General features: G+C 47.3%; 2 protein-coding genes across 2 annotated transcripts in view; one reads left to right on the top strand and one right to left on the bottom strand.

Annotated features, from left to right (window-relative positions):
- The window catches only part of SLC37A1 (solute carrier family 37 member 1), a 32,819-nt gene extending 32,463 nt beyond the window's left edge, over window positions 1-356 (bottom strand). The window contains exon 1 of the mRNA XM_079974568.1: window positions 186-356. The gene's annotated coding sequence lies outside the window, so the exon portion shown is untranslated. The remainder of the gene's footprint in view (window positions 1-185) is intronic.
- Window positions 357-420: 64 nt separating this feature from the next.
- On the top strand, window positions 421-23,987 carry RSPH1 (radial spoke head component 1). Its single transcript, XM_079974724.1, has 9 exons — window positions 421-555; window positions 1,985-2,098; window positions 2,818-2,923; window positions 3,923-4,013; window positions 5,577-5,712; window positions 17,830-17,895; window positions 21,334-21,493; window positions 22,556-22,684; window positions 23,548-23,987. Exons 1-9 carry the CDS (start codon window positions 502-504, stop codon window positions 23,595-23,597), a joined length of 906 nt encoding a protein of 301 aa, XP_079830850.1. The 5' UTR covers window positions 421-501; the 3' UTR covers window positions 23,598-23,987.
- The last annotated feature ends 2,594 nt before the right edge of the window (window positions 23,988-26,581 follow it).

Genomic DNA, 26,581 nt, shown 5'->3' with positions numbered 1-26,581 from the left:
AAAGCTGCATATACCACTTGCTTGACCAGGAAGACACATTCTAATGTCAATGCTGGTATCCACTCAATAAGAAGGGCGTGTGATGACCTGTTTCCCCAAATAGACCATTATTATGCACCATGAACTGACTGGCATGCCATGGACTACACCCCGAACAGCAAAACTATGCTAAATTGTATTGCTACCTCTTGGGAAAGAAGCAGCATCCCCTGATAAATCCTTCCCAAAGGCAGTAGCATCAACACACATCCCACATCTTCTGGAAGCGTGGGTGGCACTCCAGACGCTTTGGACTACAACTCTGTCCAGCCCGGCTCCCACGGGCAGATGTCGTCTCTCCTGCGCAGCGCCGGGGCTTCCCTGGCCAATCCGGAGAGAGTGCGAGGCACGGTTGCTATTAGCGACCGCGCTCTTGGAGCCCCGCCTTCTGGGAGGCCGGGTGAGAGGGGGCGGGGTCCAACGGGCGAAGCCGTTTCCATGGTGACAAGCCCGGACTGAATCATGTCGGATCTCGGCTCGGAAGAGATCGAAGAGGAGGCTGAGAATGATTTGGGGGTCAGTGTGCGGGGGGGGGGGGCGAGAGGAGGAAGGTGTAGGAAGGGGTGCGTGTGCAGGTTAATCGTTTGGGTCAGAAAAAAAGCCCAAACGCAATAGGAAGTAAGCCCCATTGAGCACAGTGGGACTTGCTTCTGAGTAAACATGCCCAGGTAAGACCATTTTCTGAATGGAACTCCCCACACTCTTGAGTGGAGAACTTGTGGAGTAAAGAAAGAGGGGTTTTTTTTTTGCAGTGAGTTTCATGCACGTTTTCATTATGGTAGAAACAGTTTGGGAAAGGTAAAACACCAGTTTCCAGGAAGCAAAAAGTGGAACTTTTTATCATTATTATTACTGGGAGTTTGATTCAGGATCTGATCTGCAATATGGAGACACACTCTGGTGCCTCGCCCCATGTTTTCAGAAATTATTGTCTTTTAGTCCTTTACTTTGTCCAGCCATTGCGAAAGCCTCAGCGTCCAAATTGTGTGGATGCAAAGGAGCCTTAGCCAAACACTTGATTTACATGATTTATTTAAAATAGAGGAAATGACATGGTGAGTTACGGAATTAGAGATTTTTCAAAGCATTCCAGAGAGAAAGTTGTTGACTTTTAAGCTCTTGCCTAAGGTGCTTACTTGGCAGAAATCAATATAGAAATAATTTTAAAACAATAATTGTATGGCTAGAAGAAATACTATGTATAGAATGCTGCGACGACAGAAGAGTCTATACAACAAAAGAGAAAACTATTTTCAGGGTATCTATTAAGGACACACGGCATTTCACCTGCAGTTGAACTTAATAGGACTTACTTCTGAATATACATGCATAGATAGGATTGCACAGAATGACAAAGAAAGAGTTATTTGCAATATATAAGAATTTTTATTTTCTATTCACCTTGTTTTTTATGAGGAGAAGCCATAGCTAAGTGCATGCAGCAGGGACTGGATTTAGGCCCCCAGCACCTCCAGTTTGAAACTAGAAAGCCACTGCTATTTAGTTTCCAGATGAGTGGATGTGTTTGTCTGTTGTAATAAAAACAAGAAAGAGTCTTGTGCTAGCTTAAAAACAAACAAATTTATTCTAGCATAATATTAGTCATTATACTGGTTTAATGGTCTGACTTTGTAAAAGGCAGCTTGCTTTGTTGGATGACCAGATGCAAAAGAGGACAGAGGTCCTTTCTCTTTAATAATTGTGTAGAAGGGAATGCTGCAGGCATAGTTTATATGACAAGCTACAGTTAAAATTACTGCAAAACCTGCATATACCTGCTGAAATCCTCTCTTCTACTACACAACTACTAAGAGTGAAGGAGCCCTCTCCTCTTGCTTTCAGCTACCCTATTCCTCTCTTTATACACAAAAGATATAAGTAGACTTCAGTCATGCTGACTCCTTTGTTTTAGCTGAATGACAACTATCTGATCTCGTTTAAGTAGGAATATGAAGGAGAACGCAATGAAGCTGGTGAACGGCATGGACAGGGAAAGGCCAGATTACCCAATGGTGATACCTATGAAGGACAATATGCAAATGGTAGAAGAAGTGGACAGGTATGACTTATTTTGAAAAGCATTTGCCCATTCTGTATACTAATATCTTAACCTATAATCCAAACACCCTTTGCTGTGGGGTGGGGCTAGACTGGGGAGAGAGACTCCCGCCTATGAAGTCACACCAGTATCACTCTGATATGGTGGAGCTCTCCACTCGAGTCACCAAATGGGTGGAGTGACACCTCAGAACAGAATATTCCAGGGGCAGGATTTGGACTCAGCCAGTCCAGGGACCTCTAGTTTCTCAAGGTGGCCCTACTACCGACATTTGACAGCATTAAAGCCAATTCAGGCCTAATTGCTATGCCAGCTCCAGACTGTTCCAGCAGTTTGTTTGTTCCCCTTCCTTTTTGTGAGTGTCAGGGCTGCAGATGCCCCAGTGATTCTGTCGTTGCCCAGCTGGGGTTTGGATTGTCTTGAAACTCATTTTATACTTCTTATGTAGTGGCATCATCCACACACAGGAAGGAAATGTTAGCATATTTGCATAAATATTTCTTTAAAAGTAGGGGGAAAAGTTCTAAGTAGAGCAGGGACCCCAAACCATCCAATGGGGACTGAGCATGCTCAGTAGACATGTAATGCTGACTGATGGGGGAACGAGGGCAGTTGCAGTTTCTGCTTGTTTAGTGTATATTGGCCATTTTCGTAATATATATGCTTTAGTAAAACAACCAGAGCATGAACAAGAAGTCTCTATAATGTATATGTTTCAGGGATTGTACAGATTCAAGAATGGTGCACGCTACATAGGAGAATATTTTGAGAATAAAAAACATGGCAAAGGCATCTTTTATTATCCCGATGGATCCCGATATGATGGTAAATTGTATTTTCTCTGTTCGGATTTAAATGTGAGGATTTTGATGACTAGTGAAGTGTACCCATTCATGATCAGGTCCTGCTTGTGAGCTTCCCATATGCATCTAGCTGGCTATTGTGAGAATGCTGGATTAGATAGGCCTTTGGCCTGGTCCAGCAGGGCTCTTCCTATGTACTTAAGATAACATGAAAGATATAGGGGGTGAATAGAGAATTGCCACAGTGGGTCCACTCAATAAGTGAGTTGGCTGGGGCACAATGGTGGGTGTGAAAGCACAGCAACACAACGTATGGTCTTGCGTGAGTGCCAAATGCAGATTAGCAGAACCAGGATGTTGCCTCACTGTGCCAACAATAACTACTATGATTAGATGCTGGCTCAAGTGCAATTGGCAAAGCTGCTATGTGAAACAAAAATGAGTAGAGTGAGTGACTGGGGATGTTGAATCAGCTTTGCAGAACCCTAAAAGCTTTCTATCATTATGGAGCAAGTAAACAATAAGGAGGAGAGTAAACACAATGTGTGATGGTCAGGCTCCCCTTTATAGAAAAGATAGGAGATTTACATTGCGAACATGGAAATTGTGGTGAGAAGAGTGAGAACTTACCGTTTTGATGCAACTTTGCACACATAATGTTTGAAATAATCTCTCCTAATGAACATATATGTAGCTTCTTTATAAATCAGACTATTGTGTGTCTAGCTAGTAGAATGTATATTGGTCATGCTCTTATCCAGGACATTTGTATTTATGTAATCAGTTACTCCAGTTATACTGCCTTATCACAGTAAAAGGATTATTTTAGTTCAGTTTGCTTTAGATTTCTCAATTGTATTCAGTAATATTTGTGTTTTTAAGAAAATCACTATATAAATACTGAACACTTTCCACCATGATAACAAATGTATTATTTGTAATCAAGCCAAATATTAAGTACTCTGGCTTATAAAGAAATGGATACAAAATAGTGGATATGTTTCTATTGTATTCATTGCAGGAGAGTGGGTGGAGGACCAAAGACATGGAAATGGCGTTTACTACTATGTAAATGGAGACACATATGATGGAGAGTGGTTCAATCACTACAGGTTGTTCGACTGAAACTTTAGGTTTCTTTTACATTTTTGAATGAATGATAAATTATGGTGGAATCTGAAATAAATGTGTAGTGTATCCTCACCTCTTAGGAGTCCTGTTGTTCAGGGATTCTAGCCAGCTTCAACCAGGAGCCTTGTAGTGTTGTCTAGGCTTTTCAGGGAGACAAAAGGGTACTTCTGTCCCTGCCTCCACTTCACATTCCAAGGTCTTCTGCTGTGCTACATAATGCTAGAGCACTGAGGTTTGGGGCTGACTGACAGTCCTGAACCTAAGCATTTTATTGCTGTATGTCAGGTGTGCTTTCTGGGGAATGTGAAAGTGAAAACGTACCCTTTTTCCTTTTCTTCCTCCCACAATGTCCCCAAACAGCACAGTGAGGAGAGTTTTTTAGTCTTTTGGCAGTCATCCTTGGCAGTGGGATTTAAATTTGGTGCTGAATCCAAGAATTGGTTCCATACAAAATACTGGAAGAATTTGGTTTTTACTGTAGCTGTGATTTGGCAGCTTCCTGCTCCAAGTTCCTGTCTTACAGGAGAATACACAAGTTCTCTCTCCAGACAATGAGATTAGTTGCTCTAGTGTTTTCTTCTCTTTCTTTTTATTCTCTCAAACCTGAAAGCTCCAAATTTCTTGTTAGGTCATTTTGGTTCCTCTGCCCCCTTTCTTTCAATTTGCGCATTTCAATACAGTGGTACCTAAGGTTAAGAACTTAATTCGTTCTGGAGGTCCGTTCTTAACCTGAAACTGTTCTTAACCACTTTAACTAATGGGGCCTTCCGCTGCCGCCACACAATTTCTGTTCTCATCCTGAAGCAAAGTTCTTAACCTGAGGTACTATTTCTGGTTTAGTGGAGTCTGTAACCTGAAGCGTCTGTAACCCGAGGTGCCACTGTATTCCAAATCCAATGGGGCTTATTCCCAGGTAACTGGATATAGGACTGCAATTTTAATTTTTAGTTTGTTGTTTCCCCTAGAAATCAATTGAATAATCAATTTAAATTGGATATTTAAATCACTTTGATTTAAGGGCAGGTCCACACCTTGGCTTGCTTTGTTGCTTTTCCCTGAGAAAATTTGCAGTGTCCTGCTGAATCATACGAAACAGCAACTGAGTTATCTGCAGATTGCTGTTTGTTCCGATTCAGAAGTAAAGAGTGGGTTTTCTGGGGGAAAGCTGAAGAGCAAATGCAAAACCATTGGGACCTGTGCCTTGAAAGTATGGGACAAGCGGAAAATGGAAGCAGAAGTTTTGATGAGCACTTAATCCAGGCATGTCTAAAGCCCGTTACGGGGGTCTAATCTGGCCCCTGTGGCAGTTTATTTCCTGGGGTAAAAATACCCAAAAAACCTCAATCAATAACTTCAATCCTTAAAAAAGGTCAACAACCTTGGTCAGCCCTCACACATGTTCACTTCATCAAATCCGGCCCTCTTTGAAAAAAGTTTGGGCACCCCTGGAATCAGTACAGCCTGTGACAATAACTTTGGTGTCCATAATCAAGATGTGAGGTTTCCACCTGTTTAATGTGAAACTGTTTTTTGTCTCTCCATAGGCATGGGCAAGGTACATATCTGTATGCATTAACTGGCTCTAAATATGTTGGCACCTGGGCAAATGGACAACAAGAAGGAGCTGCTGAACTTATTCACCTAAACCATAGATACCAGGGGAAGTTTGTGAATAAAAATGTATGTATGCTATTGTATTGATCTGTTGATATTTTTGATGTTATCTTTCATTATCTTTCTAAAACATTTATTTATTTGAACATTGAACATGTTGAACATATTTATTTCTTATTGTTTAATTTTATTTATGAAAAGATTTATATGCTGCTTAATTGACAAAAACCCAGGGGTCACTTAGACTCGCAGGAGCCCTGGAGCCTCCTTTCCATAGCAATGGTTACGGTCTCACTGGGGTCAGGCTGTCGTGACCCCTGGGCACCCATCACACCCCCGTTTCCATAGCGAAGGTTCTGGACTTGCAGGGGTAAGACTGAGTGATCCCTGGTTCCCCGTCGCATAACCCGTTTCCAGAGCGATGCTTGCAGAGGTTGGGCAGGGTGAGCCCTAGGACGATGACACACAACCTGTTTCCTGAGCAGTGATCCTGAGTTTGCAAGGTTCAGGTTGTTTGACCCCTGGGTCTGCAACGTACAACATGTTTCCATAGCGACACTCCTGCTTCCATAGCAACGTTTCCTGCCTCGCAGGGTTAGGCTGGGTGACTCTCGGGACTCCGTCACAAAACCTGTTCCCTGAGTGATGGTCCCGAGCTTGCAAGGGTCAGGCTCGGAGACACTTGGGTCCCCAATGGAAAACCCGTTTCCATAGCAACGGTCCCGTTTCCATAGCGATGGTTTTTGCAGGGTTCAGGCTGGGTGACCCTTGGGACCCCGTCACACCACCTGTTTCCTGAGCAAAGGCCCTGAGCTCGCAGAGGTCAGCCTGGGTTACCTGTGCGGCCGCAACGTAAAACCCATTTCCATAGCGACGATCTTGTTTCCATAGCGACGGTCCCTGCCACACAGGGGTAAGGATGGGTGACCCTTGGGACTCCGTCAGAAACTCTTTTCCTGAGTGATGGTCCCCAGCTCGAAGGGTCAGGCTCGGAGACCCTTGGGTCCCTAACATAAAACCTGTTTGCTTAGTAACGGTCCCGTTTCCATAGCGACGGTTCCTTCCTCGCAGGGGTGAGGCTGGGTAACCCCAGGAGCCAGGTCGGACAACCTGTTTCCTGAGCGAAGTTCCTGAGCTTGCAGAGGTCAGGCTAGGTGGCCTGTGGGGCCACAACGTAAAACCTGTTTCCATAGTGATGAACCCATTTCCATAGTGACGGCCCCGTTTCCATAGCGATGGCCCCTGAATCACAGGGGTCAGACTGGGTGACCCTCGGGACTCCGTCACAAAACCCGTTTCCTGAGTGATGGTCCTGAGCTCGCAAGGGTCAGGCTCGGAGACTCTTGTGTCCCCAACCTAAAATCCGTTTCCATAGCGATGAACCCGTTTCCATAGCGACAGTCCCGCTTCCATAGCAATGCTTCCTGTCTCATGGGGTTAGGCTGGGTGACCCTCGGGACTCTGTTACAAACCCCGTTCCCTGAGTGATGGTCCTGAGCTTGCAAGGGTCAGGCTCGGAGACCTGAGTTCGCCCTGAGTTCGCTGAGGTCAGGCTGAGTGACCTGTGTGGCTGCAACGTCAAACCCATTTCCATAGCGACGGCCCTATTTCCATAGGACAGTCTCTGCCACACAGGGGTAAGGATGGGTGACCCTTGGGTCCCCAACCTAAAACCCGTTTCCATAGCAACAATCCCATTTCCATAGCGACAGTTTTTGCCTCGCAGGTGTCAGGCTGGGTGACCCTTGGGACCCCGTCACACCACCTGTTTCCTGAGCGAAGGCCCTGAGTTCGCTGAGGTCAGGCTGAGTGACCTGTTCGGCCGCAACATAAAACCCGTTTCCATAGTGACGTACCCATTTCCATAGTGACGGCCCCGTTTCCATAGCAACGGTCTCACAGGGGACAGACTCGGTGAGGCTCGGGGCTCCATCAAAAAACCCGTTCCCTGAGTGATGGTCCTGAGCTCGCAAGGGTCAGGCTCAGAGACTCTTGGGTCCCTAACTCGTTTCCATAGCGACAGCCCCGTTTCCATAGCATTGATTCCTGCCTCACAGGGGTAAAGCTGGGTGACCCTCGGGACTCCGTCAAAAAACCCATTCCCTGATTGATGGTCCCCAACCTAAAACCCGTTTCCATAGCAACAATCTCGATTCCATAGCGACGGTTCCTGCCTCGCAGCAGTCAGGCTGGGTAAGCCCAGGGGCCCGGTTGCACAACCCATTTCCCAAGCGAAGGCCCTGAGTTCGCTGAATGGCTGGGTGACCTGTGCGGCCGCAATGTAAAACCTGTTTCCATAGTGACGGCCCTGTTTCCATAGCGACGGCCCCTGAATCGCGGGTCAGGCTGGGTGACCCTCGGGACTCCGTCACAAAAACCGTTCCCCAAGTGATGGTCCCGAGCTTGCAAGGATCTGGCTCGGAGACTTGGGTCCTCAACCTAGCGATGAACCCATTTCCATAGCAACTGTCTTGTTTCTATAGTGACGGTCTCTGCCTCACAGGGGTCAGGCTGGGTGAGGCTCGGGACTCCATCAAAAAACCCATTCCCTGAGTGATGGTCCCCAGCTCGCAAGGGTCAGGCTGAGACACTTGGGTCCCCGACCCGTTTCCATAGCGACAGTCCCGTTTCAATAGCAACGGTTCCTGCCTCGCAGGGTTCAAGCTGGGTGACCTTCGGGACTCCATCAAAAAACCCATTCCCTGAGTGATGGTCCTGAGCTCGCAAGGGTCCCCTTGGGTCCCCATCTGAAACCCCGTTTCCATAGCAACGGTCCTGTTTCCATAGCGACGGTTTCTTCCTCGCAGGGGGCAGGCTGCGTAAGCCCAGGGGCATGGTTGCACAACCCATTTCCCAAGCGAAGGCCCTGAGTTCGCTGGGTGACCTGGGCGGCTGCAACGTAAAACCCGTTTCCATAGCGACGGCACTGTTTCCATAGCGACGACCCCTGAATCACGGGTCAGGCTGGGTGACTCTTGGGACTCCATCACAAAACCCGTTCCCTGAGTGATGGTCCCCAGCTCGCAAAGGTCAGGCTCGGAGACCCTTGGGTCCCCATCCGAAAACCCGTTTCCATAGCAACAATTCCGTTTCCATAGCAATGATTCCTGCCTCGCAGAGGTCAGGCTGGGTAAACCCAGGGGCCCTGTTGCATAACCCATCTCCTGAGCGAAGTTCCTGAGCTCGCAGAGCTCAGGCTGGGTGACCTATGCGGCCACAACTTAAAACCTGTTTCCATAGCGACTGTTCCGTTTCCATAGCGATGGCCCCCTCTTCACTGTGGTCAGGCTGTGACCTTGGGACTCTGTCACAAAACCGGTTCCCTGAGTGATGGTCCAGAGCTCGCAGGGGTCAGGCTGGGTAACCCTTGGGATTGCGTCACACAACCTGTTTCCTCAGCAAAGATCCTGAGCTCGCAAGGGTAAGGCTCGGAGACCTTTGGGTACCCGCCCTGTTTCCATAGCAACAGTTCCGTTTCCATAGCGATGGTTCCTGCCTCGCTGCGGTCAGGCTGGATAAGCCCAGGGGACCGGTCGCAGAACCCATTTCCCGAGCGAAGGTCCTGAGCTTGCAGAGGTCAGGCTGTGACCTGTGCGGCTGCAACATAAAACCTGTTTCCATAGCGACGAACCTATTTCTATAGCGATGAACCTGTTTCCATAGCGATGGTCCCTGTCTCACAGGGGTCAGGCTGGGTGATGCGACAAAACCCGATCCCCGAGTGATGGCCCCGAGCTTGCAAGGGTCAGGTTCGGAGACTTGGGTCCCCAACCTAAAACCCATTTCCATAGCAATGAACCCGTTTCCATAGCGACTGTCTTGTTTCCATAGCGATGGTATCTGCCTCACAGCAGTCAGGCTGTGTGAGGCTCGGGACTCTGTCACAAAACCGGTTCCCTGAGTGATCGTCCAGAGCTCGCAAGGGTCAGGCTCGGAGACCCTTGGTCCCCATCCGAAAACCTGTTTCCATAGCAACGGTCCTGTTTCCATAGTGATGGTTATTGCCTTACAGGGGTCAGGCTGGGTAACCCTTGGGAGTGCATCACACAACCTGTTTCCTCAGCGAAGGTCCTGAGCTCGCACGGGTAAGGCTCGGAGACCTTTGGGTACCCGCTCCGTTTCCATAGCAACAGTTCCGTTTCCATAGCGATGGTTCCTGCCTCACAGCGGTCAGGCTGGATAAGCCAGGGGACCGGTCGCACAACCCGTTTCCCGAGCGAAGGTCCTGAGCTTGCAGAGGTCAGGCTGTGACCTGTGCGGCCGCAACGTAAAACCTGTTTCCATAGCGATGAACCCATTTCTATAGCGACGAACCTGTTTCCATAGCGATGGTCCCTGTCTCACAGGGGTCAGGCTGGGTGATGCTCGGGACTCTATCACAAAACCCGTTCCCTGAGTGATGGTACCGAGACTTGTGTCCCCAACCTAAAACCCATTTCCATAGCGATGAACCCATTTCCATAGCGACTGTCTTGTTTCCATAGCAATGAACCCATTTCTATAGAGACGAACCCGTTTCCGTAGCGACGGTCCCTGCCACAGGGGTCAGGCTGGGTGAGGCTCGGGGCTCCGTCACAAAACCCGTTCCCCGAGTGATGGTCCTGAGCTCGCAAGGGTCAGGCTTGGAGACTCTTGGGTCCCCAACCCGTTTCCATAGCGACAGTCCCATTTCGATAGCAATGGTTCCTGTTTCATGGGGTGAGGCTGGGTGACCCTCGGGACTCCGTCACAAAACCTGTTTCCTGAGCAAAGGTCCTGAGCTTGCAGAGGTCAGGCTGGGTTACCTGTGCGGCTGCACCGTAAAACCTGTTTCCATAGCGACAGCCCTGTTTCCATAGCGATGGCCCCTGAATAACAGAGGTCAGGCTGGGTGACTCTCGGGACTCCGTCACAAAACCCGTTCCCCAAGTGATGGTCCTGAGCTTGCAAGGGTCAGGCTCGGAGACTTGGGTCCCCAACCTAAAACCCGTTTCCATAGCGACTGTCTCGTTTCCATAGTGACGGTCTCTGCCTCACAGGGGTCAGGCTGGGTGAGGCTCGGGACTCCATCACAAAACCCGTTCCCTGAGTGATGGTCCCCAGCTTGCAAGGGTCAGGCTCAAAGACTTGGGTCCCAGACCCGTTTCCATAGCAATGGTTCCTGCCTCGCAGGGTTCAAGCTGGGTGACCTTCGGGACTCCATCAAAAAACCCATTCCCCGAGTGATGGTCCTGAGCTCGCAAGGGTCCCCTTGGGTCCCCATCCGAAACCCCGTTTCCATAGCAACGGTCCTGTTTCCATAGCGACAGTTTCTTCCTCGCAGGGGTCAAGCTGGGTAAGCCCAGGGGCCCGGTCGCACAACCCATTTCCTATGCGAAGTTTGCTGAGGTCAGGCTGGGTGACATGGGAGGCCGCAACATAAAACCCATTTCCATAGCGACGGCCCTGTTTCCATAGCGACGGCTCCTGAATCGCGGGTCAGGCTGGGTGACCCTTGGGACTCTGTCACAAAACCCGTTCCCTGAGTGATTGTCCCCAGCTCGCAAGGGTCAGGCTCGGACACGGGTCCCCAACCTAAAACCCGTTTCCATAGCAATGAGCCCGTTTCCATAGTGATGAACCCGTTTCCATAGCGACGGTCCCTGTCTCACAGGGGTCACACTTAGTGACCCTCAGGACTCACAAAACCCGTTCCCCGAGTAATGGTCCAGAGCTTGCAAGGGTCAGGCTCGGAGACTTGGGTCCCCAACCTAAAACCCATTTCCATAGTGATGAACCCGTTTCCATAGCAACTGTCTTGTTTCCATAGCCTCGGGACTCCATCACAAAACCCATTCCCTGAGTGATGGTTCCCAGCTCGCAAGGGTCAGGCTCGGAGACCCTTGGGTCCCTAACGTTTCCATAGTGACAGTCCTGTTTCCATAGTGACGGCCCCTCAATCGCGGGTCAGGCTGGGTGACCCTTGGGACTCCATCACAAAACCCGTTCCCCGAGTGATGGTCCCGAGCTTGCAAGGGTCAGGTCCCCAACCTAAAACCCGTTTCCATAGTAATGAACCCATTTCCATAGCGACTGTCGTTTCCATAGCGACGGTCTCTGCCTCACAGCGGTCAGGCTGTGTGAGGCTCGGGACACTGTCACAAAATCGGTTCCCTGAGTGATGGTCCAGAGCTCGCAAGGGTCAGGCTCGGAGACCCTTGGTCCCCATCCGAAAACTGGTTTCCATAGCGACGGCCCTGTTTCCATAGCGACGGCCCCTGAATCGTGGGTCAGGCCGTGGGTCACAAAACCCGTTCCCTGAGTCCAGAGATTGCAAGGGTCAGGCTTGGAGACTCTTGGGTCTCAGACCCGTTTCCATAACGACAGTCCCGTTTCCAGAGCAACGGTTCCTGCCTCGCAGGGGTCAAGCTCTTTGACCTTCAGGACTCAAAAAACCCATTCCCTGAGTGATGGTCCCAAGCTCACAAGGGTCAGGCTCGGAGACCATTGGGTCCCCATCCGAAAACCCGTTTCCATAGCGACGGCCCTGTTTCCATAGCGACTGTCTTGTTTCCATAGTGACAAACCCGTTTCTATAGCGACGAACCCGTTTCCGTAGCAACGGTCCCTGCCTCACAGGGGTCAGGCTGGGTTAGGCTTGAGGCTCAGTCACAAAACCCATTCAACGATTGATGGTCCCGAGCTCGCAAGGATCAGGCTTGGAGACTCTTGGGTCCCCGTTTCCATAGCGACAGTCCCGCTTCTATAGCAATGGTTCCTTTCATGCGGGATGAGGCTGGGTGACCCTCGGGAGTCCCTCACAAAACCCGTTCCCTGAGTGATGGTCCCCCTCGCAAGGGTCAGGAACGGAGACCCTTGGGTCCCTAACGTTTCCATAGTGACAGTCCTGTTTCTATAGCGATGGTCCCTCAATCACGGGTCAGGCTGGGGGACCCTCGGGACTCCGTCACAAAACCCGTTCCCCGAGTGATGGTCCCGAGTTTGCAAGGGTCAGGCTCGGAGACTTGGGTCCCCAACCTAAAACCTGTTTCCATAGCGATGAACCCATTTCCATAGCAATTGTCTTGTTTCCATAGCGACGGTCTCTGCCTCACAGGGATCAGGCTGGGTGAGGCTCCAGACTCCATCACAAAACCCGTTCCCTGAGTGATGGTCCTGAGCTCGCAAGGGTCAGGCTCAGAGACTTGGGTCCCCGACCTGTTTCCATAGCGACAGCCCCGTTTCCATAGTAACGGTTCCTGCCTCGCAGGGGTCAAGCTGGGTGGCCCTCGGGACTCCGTCAAAAAAACTATTCCCTGAGTGATGGTACCGAGATTGCAAGGGTCAGGCTTGGAGACTCTTGGGTCCCAGACCCGTTTCCATAGCGACAGTCCCGTTTCCATAACAACGGTTACTGTCTTGCGGGGTTAGGCTGGCTGACCCTCGGGACTCTGTTACACAACCTGTTCCCTGAGTGATGGTACGAGCTCACAAGGGTCAGGCACAGAGGCCCTTGGGTCCCTAACCTAAAACCCGTTTCCATAGCAACAATCCCATTGCCGCCATTGGCGGTCAAACCCGTTTCCTGAATGAAGGCCCTGAGCACGCAGACGTCAGGCTGGGTGACCTGTGCGGCCACAACGTAAAACACGTTTCCATAGCGACGAACCAATTTTCATAGCAACTGTCTCGTTTCCATAATGATGGTCCCTGCCTCATAGGGGTCAGGTTTGGTGACCCTCGGGACTCCGTCACAAAACCCGTTCCCCGAGTGATGGTCCCGAGCTTGCAAGGGTCAGGCTCAAGAGACTCGGGTCCCCGACCCATTTCCATAGCAACAGTCATGTTTCCATAGCGACGGTCACAGGGGTCAGGCTGGGTGACCCTTGGGACTCTTGTCTCAAAACCCGTTCCCTGTTTGATGGTCCCGAGCTCTCAAGAGTCAGGCTCGGAGTCCCCAACCGAAAACCCGTTTCCATAGCAATGAACCCATTTCCATAGCGACTGTCCCATTTCCATAGTGATGGTCTCTGCCTCACAGGGGTTAGGCTGGGTGACCCTTGTGACTCCGTCACTCAACCTGTTTCCTGAGCAAAGGTCCTGAGCTTGCAGAGGTCAGGCTGGGTGACCTGTGTGGCCGCACCGTAAAACCCGTTTCCATAGCGACGGCCCTGTTTCCATAGCGATGGCCCCTGAATCACAGGCTGGGTGACCCTCAGGACTCCATCACAAAACCCGTTTCCTGAGTGATGGCCCCAGCTCGCAAGGGACTCTTGGGTCCCCAACCTAAAACCCGTTTCCATAGCGACAGTCCTGTTTCCATAGGGACGGTCCCTGCCTCTCAGGGATCAGGCTGGGTGACTCTTGGCACTCCGTCACACAACAAGTTTTCTGAGCGGTGGTCCTGAGCTCGCAAGGGTCAGGCTCAGATACCCTTGGGTTTCCACCCCGTTTTCATAGCAGCAGTCCCGTTTCCATAGCAACGGTTCCTGCCTCACAGGGGTCAGGCTGCTTGACCCTCGAAACTCCGTCACAAAACTGGTTCCCCGAGTGATGGTCCCGAGCTCACAAGGGCCAGGTTCGGAGACCCTTGGGTTCCCTACTTGTTGCCATAGCGACAATCTTGTTTCCATAGCTACTGTTCTTGCCTCGCAGGGGCTGGTTGACCCTCAGGACTCTGTTTCCTGAGGGATGGTCCCGGGCTCTCAAGGTTCAGATTCGGAGACCCTTGGGTCCCCAACCTAAAACCTGTTTCCATAGCAACAGTCCTGTTTCCATAGTGACGTTTGCTGCCTTGCAGGGGTCAGGCTCAGTAACCCCAGGGGTCCGGACGCAGAACTCATTTTCTGAGCGAAGGTCCTGAGCTCGCAGAGGTCAGGCTGGGTGACCTGTGCGGCCTCAACGTAAAATATGTTTCCATAGCTACGAACCCGTTTCCATAGTGACTGTCCCGTTTCCATAGCGACGGTCCCTGTCTCACGGGTCAAGCTGGGTGATCTCTAGCACCCCGTCACACAACCCGTTTCCTGAGTGATGGTCCAGAGCTCCTAGGCGTATGCTGGGTGACATTTGGACCCTAGGTGCACCATACCGACGGTTCCTGCCTCGCAGGGGTGAAGCTGGGTAAACTCTGGGATAGGTTGCACAACCCTTTTCCCTAGTGAAGGTCCTCAGCTTTTAGAGTTAGGCTGTGTGACCTGTGCCACTCTAACGTGCAACCTGTTTCCATAGGGACGGTCCTGTTTCCATAGCGACAGTTCCTGCCTTGTAGGGATCAGTCTTGGTTACCCTTTTCAACCCGTCACACAACCGGTTTCCCGAGCGGTGGTCCTGAGCTCACAAGGATCAGGCTCGGTGACTCTTGGGTTCCCAACCTACAACTAGTTTCATAGCCATGGTCTGATTTCCATAGCAACGGTTCCTACCTTGCAGGGGTCATGCTGGGTGACTCTTGGGACTCCGTCACAAAATCCGTTTCCCGAGTGATGGTCCCAAGCTTGAAGTGTCAGGCCGAGTGACCCTTTGGTCCCAAACATACAACTTGTTTACATAGCAACGATCCTGTTTCCATAGCCATGGTTTCTTCCTCACAGGGGTCAGGCTGGGTGATTCCTGGGGCCCGGTCACACAACCCGTTTCCTAAGTGAAGGTCCTGAGCTCGCAGAGGTCATGCTGGGTGACCTGTGCGGCCGCAATGTAAAACCCATTTCCATAGCAATGGTCCTATTTCCATAGTGATAGTCTCTGCCTCTCAGTGATCAGGCTGGGTGACCCTTGGCACTTTGTCACACAATCCGTTTTCTGAGTGCTGGCGTAGGCTGGGTGACCTGTGCAGCCACAACACACTACCCGTTTCCATAGCGACAGTCTCGTTTTCATAGTGACAGTTCCTTGCTCGTAGGGGTCAGGCTGGGTGAACCCAGGGGTCCGGTGGCACAACCCATTTACTAAGTGAAGATTCTGAGGTCAGGTTGGGTGATCTGTGCGGCTGCAACATTCAAGCCATTTCCATAGCGATGGTCCCATTTCCATAGTAACAGTTCCTGCCTTGCAGGGGTCAGGCTGGTTGACAGTTGGGACCCCTTCGCACAACTCGTTTCCCAAGCGATGGTCCTGAGCTCTCACAGGTCAGGCTGCGTGACCTGTGTGGCAACAATGCACAACGCGTTTCCATAGCAACAGTCCTGTTTCCATAGTACGGTTCCTGCCACGTAGGGGTCAGACTGGGTCACTTGGGATCCCGTCACACATCCCATTTCCTGAGTGGTGGTCCTGAGCTCAAAGGGGTCTGGCTGGGTGACCTGTTGGGCCCGAACATATAACCCGTTTCCTTAGCGAAAGTATTGTTTCAATAGTGATAGTTCCTCCCTCATAGGGGGTCATGCTGGGTGGCTCCTGTGGCACCGTCTCACAATCTGTTTCCCGACCGGAGGTCCTGAGCTTGCATGTGTCAGACTGGGTGACCCTTGGGTCCCGAACCTAGCACCCGTTTCCATAGCAACGGCCCTGTTTCCATAGCGACAGTTTCTTTTTCATAGGGGTCAGGCTGGGTGACCCGTGGGACTTTGCCACACAACCCGTTTCCTGAGCGAAGGTCCTGAGCTCGCAGAGGTCAGGTTGGGTCACGCTTGGGTCCCCAACCTATAACCCATTTCCATAGCGATGGAGCCATTTCCATCACAACAGTTCCTGTCTTGTAGGGGTCAGGCTGCGTGACCCCTGGTCTACCGTCACGCAACCCACTTCCCGAGTGTAGGTCCTGAGATCGCAGAGGTCAAGCTGGGTGACCCCCGGGTCCCCAACGTACAACCTGTTTCCATAGCGATTTTCCCGTTTCCATAGCGATGGCTTCGGCATTGCAGGGGTCAGGCTTGGTGACCCCTACGGCTCTTTCGCACAATCTGTTTCCTGAGCGATGGTCCTGAGCTCGCAGGGTTCGGTTTGGGTGACCCTTGGTTCCCCAATGTACAACCCATTTCTATAGCGACGGTCCCATTTCCATAGTGACCCCTCCTGCATCAAAGGGGTCAGGGTGTGTGACCCCTGGGATCCCGTTGTACAACCCATTTCCTGACTTACGGTTCTGGCCTTCCAGAGATCAGGCTGGGTGACCCCTTAAGGCCCTTCGGACTACCCGTTTCCATAGCAATTGGTTTGACCTTGCGTTATCTATTTCCAGAGCAATGGTCCTGGCCTTGCAGGGGTCATGCTGGGTGACCCCTGGGGCCCCATCACAGAACCGGTTTCCTGAGAGATTTTTACGGCTTCACAGGGGTCAGTCTGGGTTACCTCTGGGGCCCCATCGCACAACCTGTTTCCAATGGGGCCCCAGAGGTCACCCAGCCCAACCCCTGTGAGGCTGGAACTGTCGCTATGGAAACGGGGGTTCGATGGGGCTCCAGGGTTGACCCAGCCTGATCCCTCTGAGGCAGATAAGACACCAGGAACTTCTGGAGATGCTGAAAAGCAGAGGCCCAATATCAAGATGGTAGACTAAAACTATACATCTGCACAATCCTTGAAATTGAAGCAGTACTATGATAACTCCCTGCCATATTCCCACCAGACACTGCACCATCACCCAATAATTAAGCTGGAAGGTATTTTTTTTTTAATCCCCTAAACCCATACATAATAGTCTTGATATCTAGGATCTCCATTGTTCACCCAGAAGCAAAGCCTCAGGTAAACAAGTTTGTTTCATTTACTTTTGTCTGGAAGTGATTCCATCTGTCCACATGCAGCTCCTGAAGAGGCTTGGATTGCTCTGAGAATGTGTGCTTTTATTTTGGTAAATGGTATATACATTTTTGAACAGCTACAGCAAGAACAACTAAGTGCTTATGGAACCTTATGGTCCATCAAACTGATAATGGCATAAGCATTAAGGAATGGAGTTATATATATGAGTCTGGTAAAAAAAAACCAGGTTCAGATGGAAATGAAATGCAAATAATGTTGTTTGTGATAATTATGCTAAATAAGAACAGCCACTTTTAGATCAATAGTCTTGGGAGGCTGTGATGTTCAGTCACTGGTTTCTGAATATTGGTGTTTGGTTTCTGATGTTAAATTTCTGTCCCTTTTTTACATGGAGAGTGATCTGTTTTTCTTATGTTAGACTGCAGAAAGACATCACTGATAGATGCCATGTATGCTAAAGAATAGAGTTTAGGATTTGATATTGTCAGAATAATACTAATTTTTGTTTGTTTTTTCATATAGCCATTGGGTGCTGGGAAGTATATATTTGATATTGGATGTGAACAACATGGCGAATACATCCACGAGGTAAACACTACAAATGGTAACAACTGGAGAACCCATTCATTATATGTCTTAGAACTAATGAGTGACTGAAAAATAGCCTGGTTGAGAAATAGGACCTTTGATGTACATCTAAGTGCAAGAGTAACAATTCTACCTGCTTGCAATGCTTAATTCATATAGACTTGCGTTCACCAGATGAGGATAGATTCTCTATTCTTTCAGCCAGTTGCTGTTAGCAATCCCAGGGGTGCTTCCAATTGGTGTTTGTTGAGTATTCGTTCAGATTTGTTCACATCTATTTTCTTACCATACTCTCTGCAATAAGATAAACAGCCACTAGATGGTGGTAGCATATAACGGCTGCACAAATCAGGATGCACAAACAAATCAGAATAAACGTCCATGGATTCCACACAGTACCTGCTTGCTGTCCTCCCAACTCCTTTTGTTATGTTCACATAAACACTGGGGTTATCATAAGAAATATCTATTGATACAGTTAGTAAGACTTTGGCACCTGTACTTTCCAGCATGACTGAACTTTTGTTCAGTGAGTGTTGTGAATGCTCAGCCTCCAGGATGAGGACCAGCTTTTTGATATAAGTGTATTCTTGTTATTGACACTTGACGTGAATGACTCTCATAAGCTTGCTGTTTAGCTTTCAGTGAATAGAGTATTACTCTTTTGAAAAAAATGATTAAATACTGCCTTTAAAATCTGTAACTCAAATCTGAATATTAATATATTTTATTAAGTAGTTAACTGTGAATTATTAGTATTCAAATCTGCAAAAGTTGTTGAATTCAAGATCTGATATTAATGTTCTTGCCCCTTATTTCTATCCTGCAAAATAGGCAATGGCCTTCTGTACAGGGCTATGGGGAGGAATCGGCCTTTGGCAAAGCATATTACAAACTCTGGCTCCAGTTTTCCTAAAATGAAACATTAATTTTAAAAATGCATTCTACACTTTTGTGAATCTTGTGCTGCAAGCCTCGCTTATTCAATGCGTGTTTCATTATTTTCAACAAATTTGTGTTTTGTTTCTTCTTCTGCAAATGAAAGCTTTTGACTTTGTGTAGTGGGATTCATAGTTCACTTTGATTCCTTTTCCACAACTTGCTTAGCTCATGCAAACCAAAAGCAAGAGAAGAGGCAGCAAAGAACTGCCTTCTGTGCAGAACTATGAGAAGCAACCAATCATTGAAGCCTTTATCTTCAAGCAGCCTAGTACAACAGAGGTGCCCTCTGGCTTTGAAATGGAGTGTTACTGCATGGTTTGCCTGCATGTGACATAAGTTAGAAAGGCATTTGAGGGTATGGGGGGCAGAAATTAATCCTTTAGGGCATTGGTTGATATTATATACCTCTAATTTGCATTTTAATATATATATTTTAATACAACGACTTATTTTTGCAATCTCTTGCAGACTTTTATTATTAATGGCACTATTCCATTGGCATACTCTGCAATATTGGGGAAAATAATTCTTTGTGCCCTAGAATTTCCAGATAGCAACATGGATATATTGTTAGGTTATAGTGAACTTCTGGAGCAGTGCAGTAGCATGGGGAGGATGGTGGCAAGGAAGACTGATTGGGTGGGCTCACTGCTGGAATGGCCAATAGCATGCATACCTAAATATTACTGGTCCTTTGGGAAGAATGTTTGAGAGGCTGTGCAATAAAGAGACGTTAAAGGGATTCTTATCTGCACTTCTCATATAGCAGTTACAAATGTACTGCTATGTCTTATTAATGTTCGTTTTATTTCTATACCTCCTTATAGTTTCAAGAAAAAATATCAAAGCTGTTTACAACCTACATCAAAACATCAAATAAAACATAACTGAAGAAAGTTTAACATAAAGTATACATTCAAAGCAACATAATTAACATAATAAGCATGACTAAAATATTATCTTAAAGATTTCAAACTAAAACATTGCAAAGGAGGTAAATACTGAATGCTCATTTAACACAGTAAAGTTAGCAAACAAAAAATTGTCTTAAACATTTCAAAAGAAAGCATTACTAAATGAAATCAAATATAAAATGCACATCTGAAACAGTATAATTAACAAGAGAATAAAACATTATCATAAGCATAGAACATATCTGCTGCTGCTGCTCTTAGGCTCAATGACTAAGAGACGGCTAAGATAGTCTTACAAACCGTACAAATGAAGATGTTGATAAATCTTAAGGGCTGCCTTGGATGTAATGGCAAGTCATAGCTTCCTTCTATATCCACCTGCATAAGCCTCAAACTTCTTCTCCCTGCCACAAGGATGTGCTCAAAAGCTGTCACTTCAAAACTAATCACAATTTGCTATTACACCCAATAGTAGCGGATGGTGTGGCAGAGCTGCCCTGCAAGCACCAGAGTTGCAGCAAATTACCTGGCTGGTAGAGGGAGTGGCGGCAAGGTTGGGGCTATGCAGACACAGCGATGGAAGTACTGGATTGGCTCCACCAGTGTGTCCATGCAGCCCTGCCACACCCCCGCACTGTCTAGGTCAGCTGCAGCTACACCAATATTGTAAGGGCAGCTCTTCTCCACTGCACCAGCTTCTACGGACATCCAAACTTGGTTTTGTTGGAAAAGGATCTAAACCATAGTTTCAGGTGTATTTGGGAACAATACCACTCAGTCTTTGCCTCAATAAGACAAGTTTGCATCACCATACATAGGAAAATAGCTAACATGTAACAAGTAAACAAGTAAACCTATGCTAGTCAACCCGGCCAGATGGGTGGGGTATAAATACAGTCGTACCTTGGATCCCGAATGCCTTGACTCCTGAGTATTCTGGCTCCTGAACGCCGCAAACCCAGAAGTGAGTGTTCCAATTTGCGAATGTTCTTTGGAAGCTGAACGTCAGGGGTGGCTTCCGCGACTTCTGCTTGAGTGCAGGAAGCTCCTGCAGCCAATCAGAAGCCGTGCCTTAGTTGTTGAACGTTTTTGGAAGTTGAGCGGACTTCCGGAATGGATTCCATTCGAGAACCAAGGTATGACTGTAATAAAATTATTATTAGTACTAGTAGTACTGTGGGCATCAGACAAGTGTCTCTGGGGAGTGTATCCTGCAACCAGGGTGCCTGTGCCACAAAGCTCTGATTTCTAGTCATTGCAGCAAGATGGCAGCAATTAGAGAAGGGCCTCTCAGAACAGCTGTTTAAAAGCTGGCATGTGTTGTAGCGAATGTCTATAACAGAGGCTGGATCAGGATTCCTTCTGGATCACTTTGATGGGGCATTGGAGCAACCAAAGCTGTTAACAAAGACTGTGGTGTTGATGTGGGCATGTATATTGTTGCAGGTTGAAGGAAGAGTGTGTGTGTGTATGTGTGTGTGTGTGTGTGTTTATAATGAAACAGAAATATGTTATGAGTTATAGGACTGGTCATTTCCTTTTTCATTCAAATCTGTATCCTGGATATTCATCTGATCTTCAGGAAAAACCAGAGGAAGAAGAGGAAGAAGAAGTTATGGCTCCATCTATTCCAAAATGGAAAGCATCAAAAATTACTGCCCTAACACTCTGGGCACCTGAAGAACCACCTCCCCCTCCTCCAGCAGTAGAGGTTGCAATAGTTGAAGAACCAACACCTCCAGGTTTGTATTTTGCTGCAGGATCAACCCTTTATTCACTGAAGTGGTCCATCTACTACATTCATTTCAATGGGTCTCACATTTTGCAACATTAGCACATTTTGCAACATTAGTGAGATGTAATGTTTTATGATACTGCACTATGCAGGAGTTTCTAAATAAAATTAGGTCTAGGAGCATGGAGGATATATCCCACCAATCAGTTTGGAATGTGTTGCGTGATAATATCTGTGCATGGAGAAATTGTTTGATCCGCATAGGTGATTGGAACTTTCTTAGATATAGGAGATGTCAATGCGTGGCATGGCAACAGAGGTTTACAAAACATGCACACAGATTGAGGGTATATTCAAATATGGGGGCGGGGAGATCCATAATAAAGCCCTGTTAACTCTGTAGCCAAGGCAGAATGACGTTTTCGCTCAAGAGCCATATTCTCTTATGGATATATGCTAGTGATGGGTGGACCCAAAGGAAAGTGGGGTTCCCCACATGCTCTCTTTCGTGCATACACATGCCCACACACATCTGTTAGCATACATTCATGTACATACACAAAATTCATATATGTCACACATGTACATATTCATGCATATGCACATTCACTTGCTGGTAAATAAACTTTTTTTAAAAGGCTCCCATTGTGACAATGACTGGCTTTCTCAAGCTTTATTGCCATGCAGGAAGCAGGTATTTGAGGAAGGGGGATGGTTGCCACATGAGGAGAGGGTTCCTTGCTGTGACTGCCCCACCCCCTTAAAATCTCCTTCCCTCTCCCCCACAATGCGACTATGGCACTTGGGGGGAAAAAACTATCCCATGGGAAGGTTGGTTAAATTCCAAAGGCCTGGGTAAACAGAAAGGTTTTTATCTTCTCCCTAAATGAAGCTGATGTGGAGAAAAACCAAAAATAATTTAGAAAAGCTGGATATGGGAAGGAAGCTGATGATGACCATCGTAGGACCAGAATGTTGCCTCAATAACTTGTAACCTAAATGAAGCTAATAAGCAGGGCAGCAATGCTTTTGTTCTTCTAACATTTTTTTTTTCTGTTTTCCACGTCAGCTGATGACACTGCAACTGAAGTGCCTTCTGAAACTACAGAGCAACCTGCAGAGGCAACAGAGCCCACTGAAGAGACATCTCCTCCTAAAGAGGCTGAGGAAGAAGATGAGACAGCTAAAGAAGAGCAAGGTGAGGGATAGTGCAGGGGTCAGCAATTTTTTTCAGCAGGGTCCACTGTCCACTTTTTCACCACTGTCCTGCAGACCTGGGGGGGGGGGGTGGACTATATTTTGAGGGGGGGGGGGAGAACGAATAACTATGCCCCACAAATAACCCAGAGATGCATTTTAAATAAAAGCACACGTTCTACTCATGTAAAAACATGCCGATTCCCAGACCGTCCACGGGCCGGATTGAGAAGGCGATTGGGCTGGATCCTGCCCCCAGGCCTTAGTTTGCCTACCCATGGGATAGACATGGTGCAGTGAGTGATTAAGCTGCTCCCTTGCTTAGACGGGATATTGGCATCCTATTTTTTTCTGGTACCTAGAGGTGTATTGCCCTTGTACATAGAGATTCCATTTTGTTATCATGGGTGATAAAGATGACAAAAAATGTTCTTTGTGGAAACAGACACATGGATCACAAAGTAAGGCCATAGCTACGTCTAATCCAGCAAGGCAGGTTTACCTGCTTGCAAAGACTACACAATCTATTGCACAGTGCTCCACTGCAGTACAGTGCTGCAAAAAAAATGCTATAAAGCCCAGCTGGCTCCCTCTGTCCAAGGCTACAGGAAGGTGGTAGAGGGAGGCTCCCATCCTTTTCTGCCCCATTGGCATCAATGGGAGGAAAAATCACTACATCAGCTCCTGTTCAACCACAAAGCTGCACTTAGGATGGGGCATAAGACGCCTTGGCCTGCTTTATGATTCTGGTCTGGTGGTTTTTTAATTCTGTGTTTGTATAGTGTGAGTTACAAGCCTGATATTTCAGAAATAAATTATCATCCCTATTGTACTTCTTTCCCTCCATTTCTTTTTTTGCCACAGCTGCAGTCATAGCAGAAGAAAAAGAGGAGGAACTTGAGGCCCAGGACTAAAGGAAAGAAGTGACAAACGTTGCATACAAAGAAATGAAGCTCAATCCAGTCAAGGTTAAGTCCTGTTAGTTTTAATTGAGGTATACTCACAGGCTCAACTCTCCCACTGAAACCAGTGGGACTAAAAAGTAGCTGATTTTGATGGGATTGTGCCCATACTCCTTTGGCAATGCACTTATTATCTGAACTGATTTTCATATTTCAAGGGGCAGCAATAGTCTCACTGCTGTCTGTGGCAAGGGGCAAAAGTCTGCCCTTCCTTCACCACTCACTTCTGCTCGTCCTCTTCTATCCTGTCTCCCTGCCATCAAATAGGTGGTGGTGGTGCAGAAATGTTCTTTTTAAAATTGAAATGTCTTTGAATAAAATATAAGTTTGGTTGTTCTTGAATCTATGGTTTCTGGGGTGTGGTATTATTATTATTATTATTATTATTATTATTATTATTATTAAATACAGAATATAGCCGAACCAAGTTAGTCTGTGGGCATTTTGCTTTTGCTTTTCTGTAATGGAAAAGAAAACCTGCATTGACTAGATTGTACTTTTGACTTAAAACTGTTCTCTTCCACATTTGATCCTATGTTAGCAACAGTGATGTTTTCATACACATAGGTGGTGTAAATGTTAAGCTACAATTTAGCACTATACAAATGATGCTGAGTAACCCTGGCACCCTGACCTCCTTCTCCCTGGTGCATTTCTTCCCCCTGTGGAGGAAATAAGAAGCTTTAAGGCTGCAGTGAAGAAGAAGTGCAGATGGCTAGATTGGAGGGACCAAGGGAGCAGAAGACATCTGTGGCATTCATACGGAGCCCCCAGTCGTCTCACGGACTATTGACCTATACACCAGCCAGGTCCTCCCCGGTAAAACACTTACTCTCAGTCAGTTTCTTAAGTTAACAAAGAAGAGTGTAGTTTATTACAAACACAAATAAACTTTAACTGCATTCAAAACGTTGTTACTCTTTACCTTCTTAGTCTTATTTTATCCTGTCTCTAACTCTTCTACCTCCCCTCACACAAGAACCAACTGCACTGTCTCCCTGTTTCCAGCTGTCTGCCAACTGCTTTCCCAACTGCCTTTCCCAACTAACCAACTAACTAACTAACTAACTAACTAACTAACTAACCAACCAACCAACCAACCAACCAACCAACTCACACCCAAACCTTGGGCTAAGCCCCTTTTATAAGCAGGTAGGCTCCGCTTCTGGCTTTCTATTGGTCTACCTATTAACTCTTTCTCTCCTCCTGTACTGACATTTTCAAACGAACGGGCAAATGCCACAACATTTCATCTGGTCCCTCCTCAAACCTGGCAGCACCTTGGGCATGCCCAGACACTTGGATGCCAACCACTAAATTAATAAAGCTTGGATTCCCCCTTTTCCTCCACTAAAAACACATACAGTTTTCCTTTGGAACTGCCCTGTTAGCTGTAATAGGGTACTTAGAAATAAATGACGACTGACTCATGTACTACATTTTTATCAGGAAAAAAAATAAAAATAACAAAAAATACACATGATAAATACAAATATATGTTTTTAAAACATGTTTGATATAAAACATGCTACACGGAGCTGACAATAGATTTCTGTAGATTGGCTGCAATGAGCCAGGTGTAGTCCAAATGAGGTTTTCAAACAGTTATGTCAAGTGCCTTCATTATTGTTTTGGTCCACTAGATGTCATCCTAGATTTGCTATACAAGCACTCTCAAATTGCAGATTTAAGAACAAATATTCAAACCTCTGTCAGCACCTGGTGTCATCATTCCAAAGTCAAAAAAGTTACCGACACGCCTTTATGGTGCCTCAGGACTATAGATCAGACTGCTTGTCCTCAGCATTTTAATCTACTTTCATGCAATGGCTCATGGTTCCAAATCCTGATTTCATTCAGGCCAAGTGTGGCAGCCACTTCCGGCAGCTGAGTTTGGATGTAATGAAAGGGCAGGCAACTGTTAGTTATTTAATTCATTATTGTATCTTTATACTCCCAGGGAGAGACACTTGTGGGATTTTCTGCCTTGGGTGTGTGCCATTTTCTGTTCTATCTCTGGCAGCCAAATGAGGCCATAGCCAGCCCTGAGGCCATAGTCTGCTTCTCAGAAATGATGTATAAAGCACATGTGAGATACTCGCTTGTAGGGTTTTCCAGAAGAACATTTATTTGGGATTATAAAACCCCAAAGAAGACGCATGCTTTGTTGAGAGAAAGTGCAGGGCCCTTACAGAGGAGGCACTGTGTAGCTATTTTGGCAGTTCTCTCTGACCTGACCAGGGTTGAAATACTAACCAGCAGCAGAGCAGAAACCTCTTTACTAATATTCTAAGGCACTTCCACAGTCACTATTTTGTGAATGGGATTCAAGAGCATATCAGCAAAATCAGCTTATGCAACAAAAGTAAACTTGGAACTCTTGAGCAGCAAACCTGCTTAAAAAAATTGGACTTTTTGCAGAAAGGAAATTAATAGGGGAGTGGACTGAAAAGTGTGGGATTGTTTGATGCAGCATTGTATAACCTTCCTATAAACAAATCAGAATGAATGACCAGTAAACAGGTCATCTGGGAGCAGCCCTAGGCAGGTTAAAAAAAGAAAAGAAACAGAGATAGACAGCTTTCCCCCAGAGGGTGACATGAGAAAGGTGTTGTTGAAGACTAAAATGGGCAACCTCCCATCAGCCCCAGCCAGCCTGGCCAATGGTTTGGGATGATGGGCATTGTAGTCTAGCAACATTTGAAGGCTTACAGGTTTTCCACCCTAGTCTAAGAACTTGAGAGAGGCGTAGTTGCCCATAATGTGTACACTCATTCCACTACTGCCTTCACTAAATTGGTTTTGGAGGGTTTTTTAGTGTTTCGAAAACCTGCACAAGCTTATTTTACCATTGGCAAGTACTGCTTACTGCCAGCTGGGGGAGAATGGAGGTTGCAGATCAGCATTGGGCAGGATTCTTAGTCTAAGTGGACAGG

Source organism: Podarcis cretensis (genome assembly GCF_951804945.1).
Source record: "Podarcis cretensis genome assembly, chromosome: 4".
Lineage (NCBI taxonomy): Eukaryota > Metazoa > Chordata > Lepidosauria > Squamata > Lacertidae > Podarcis > Podarcis cretensis.
This window is presented reverse-complemented; position numbering and strand designations above follow the sequence as displayed.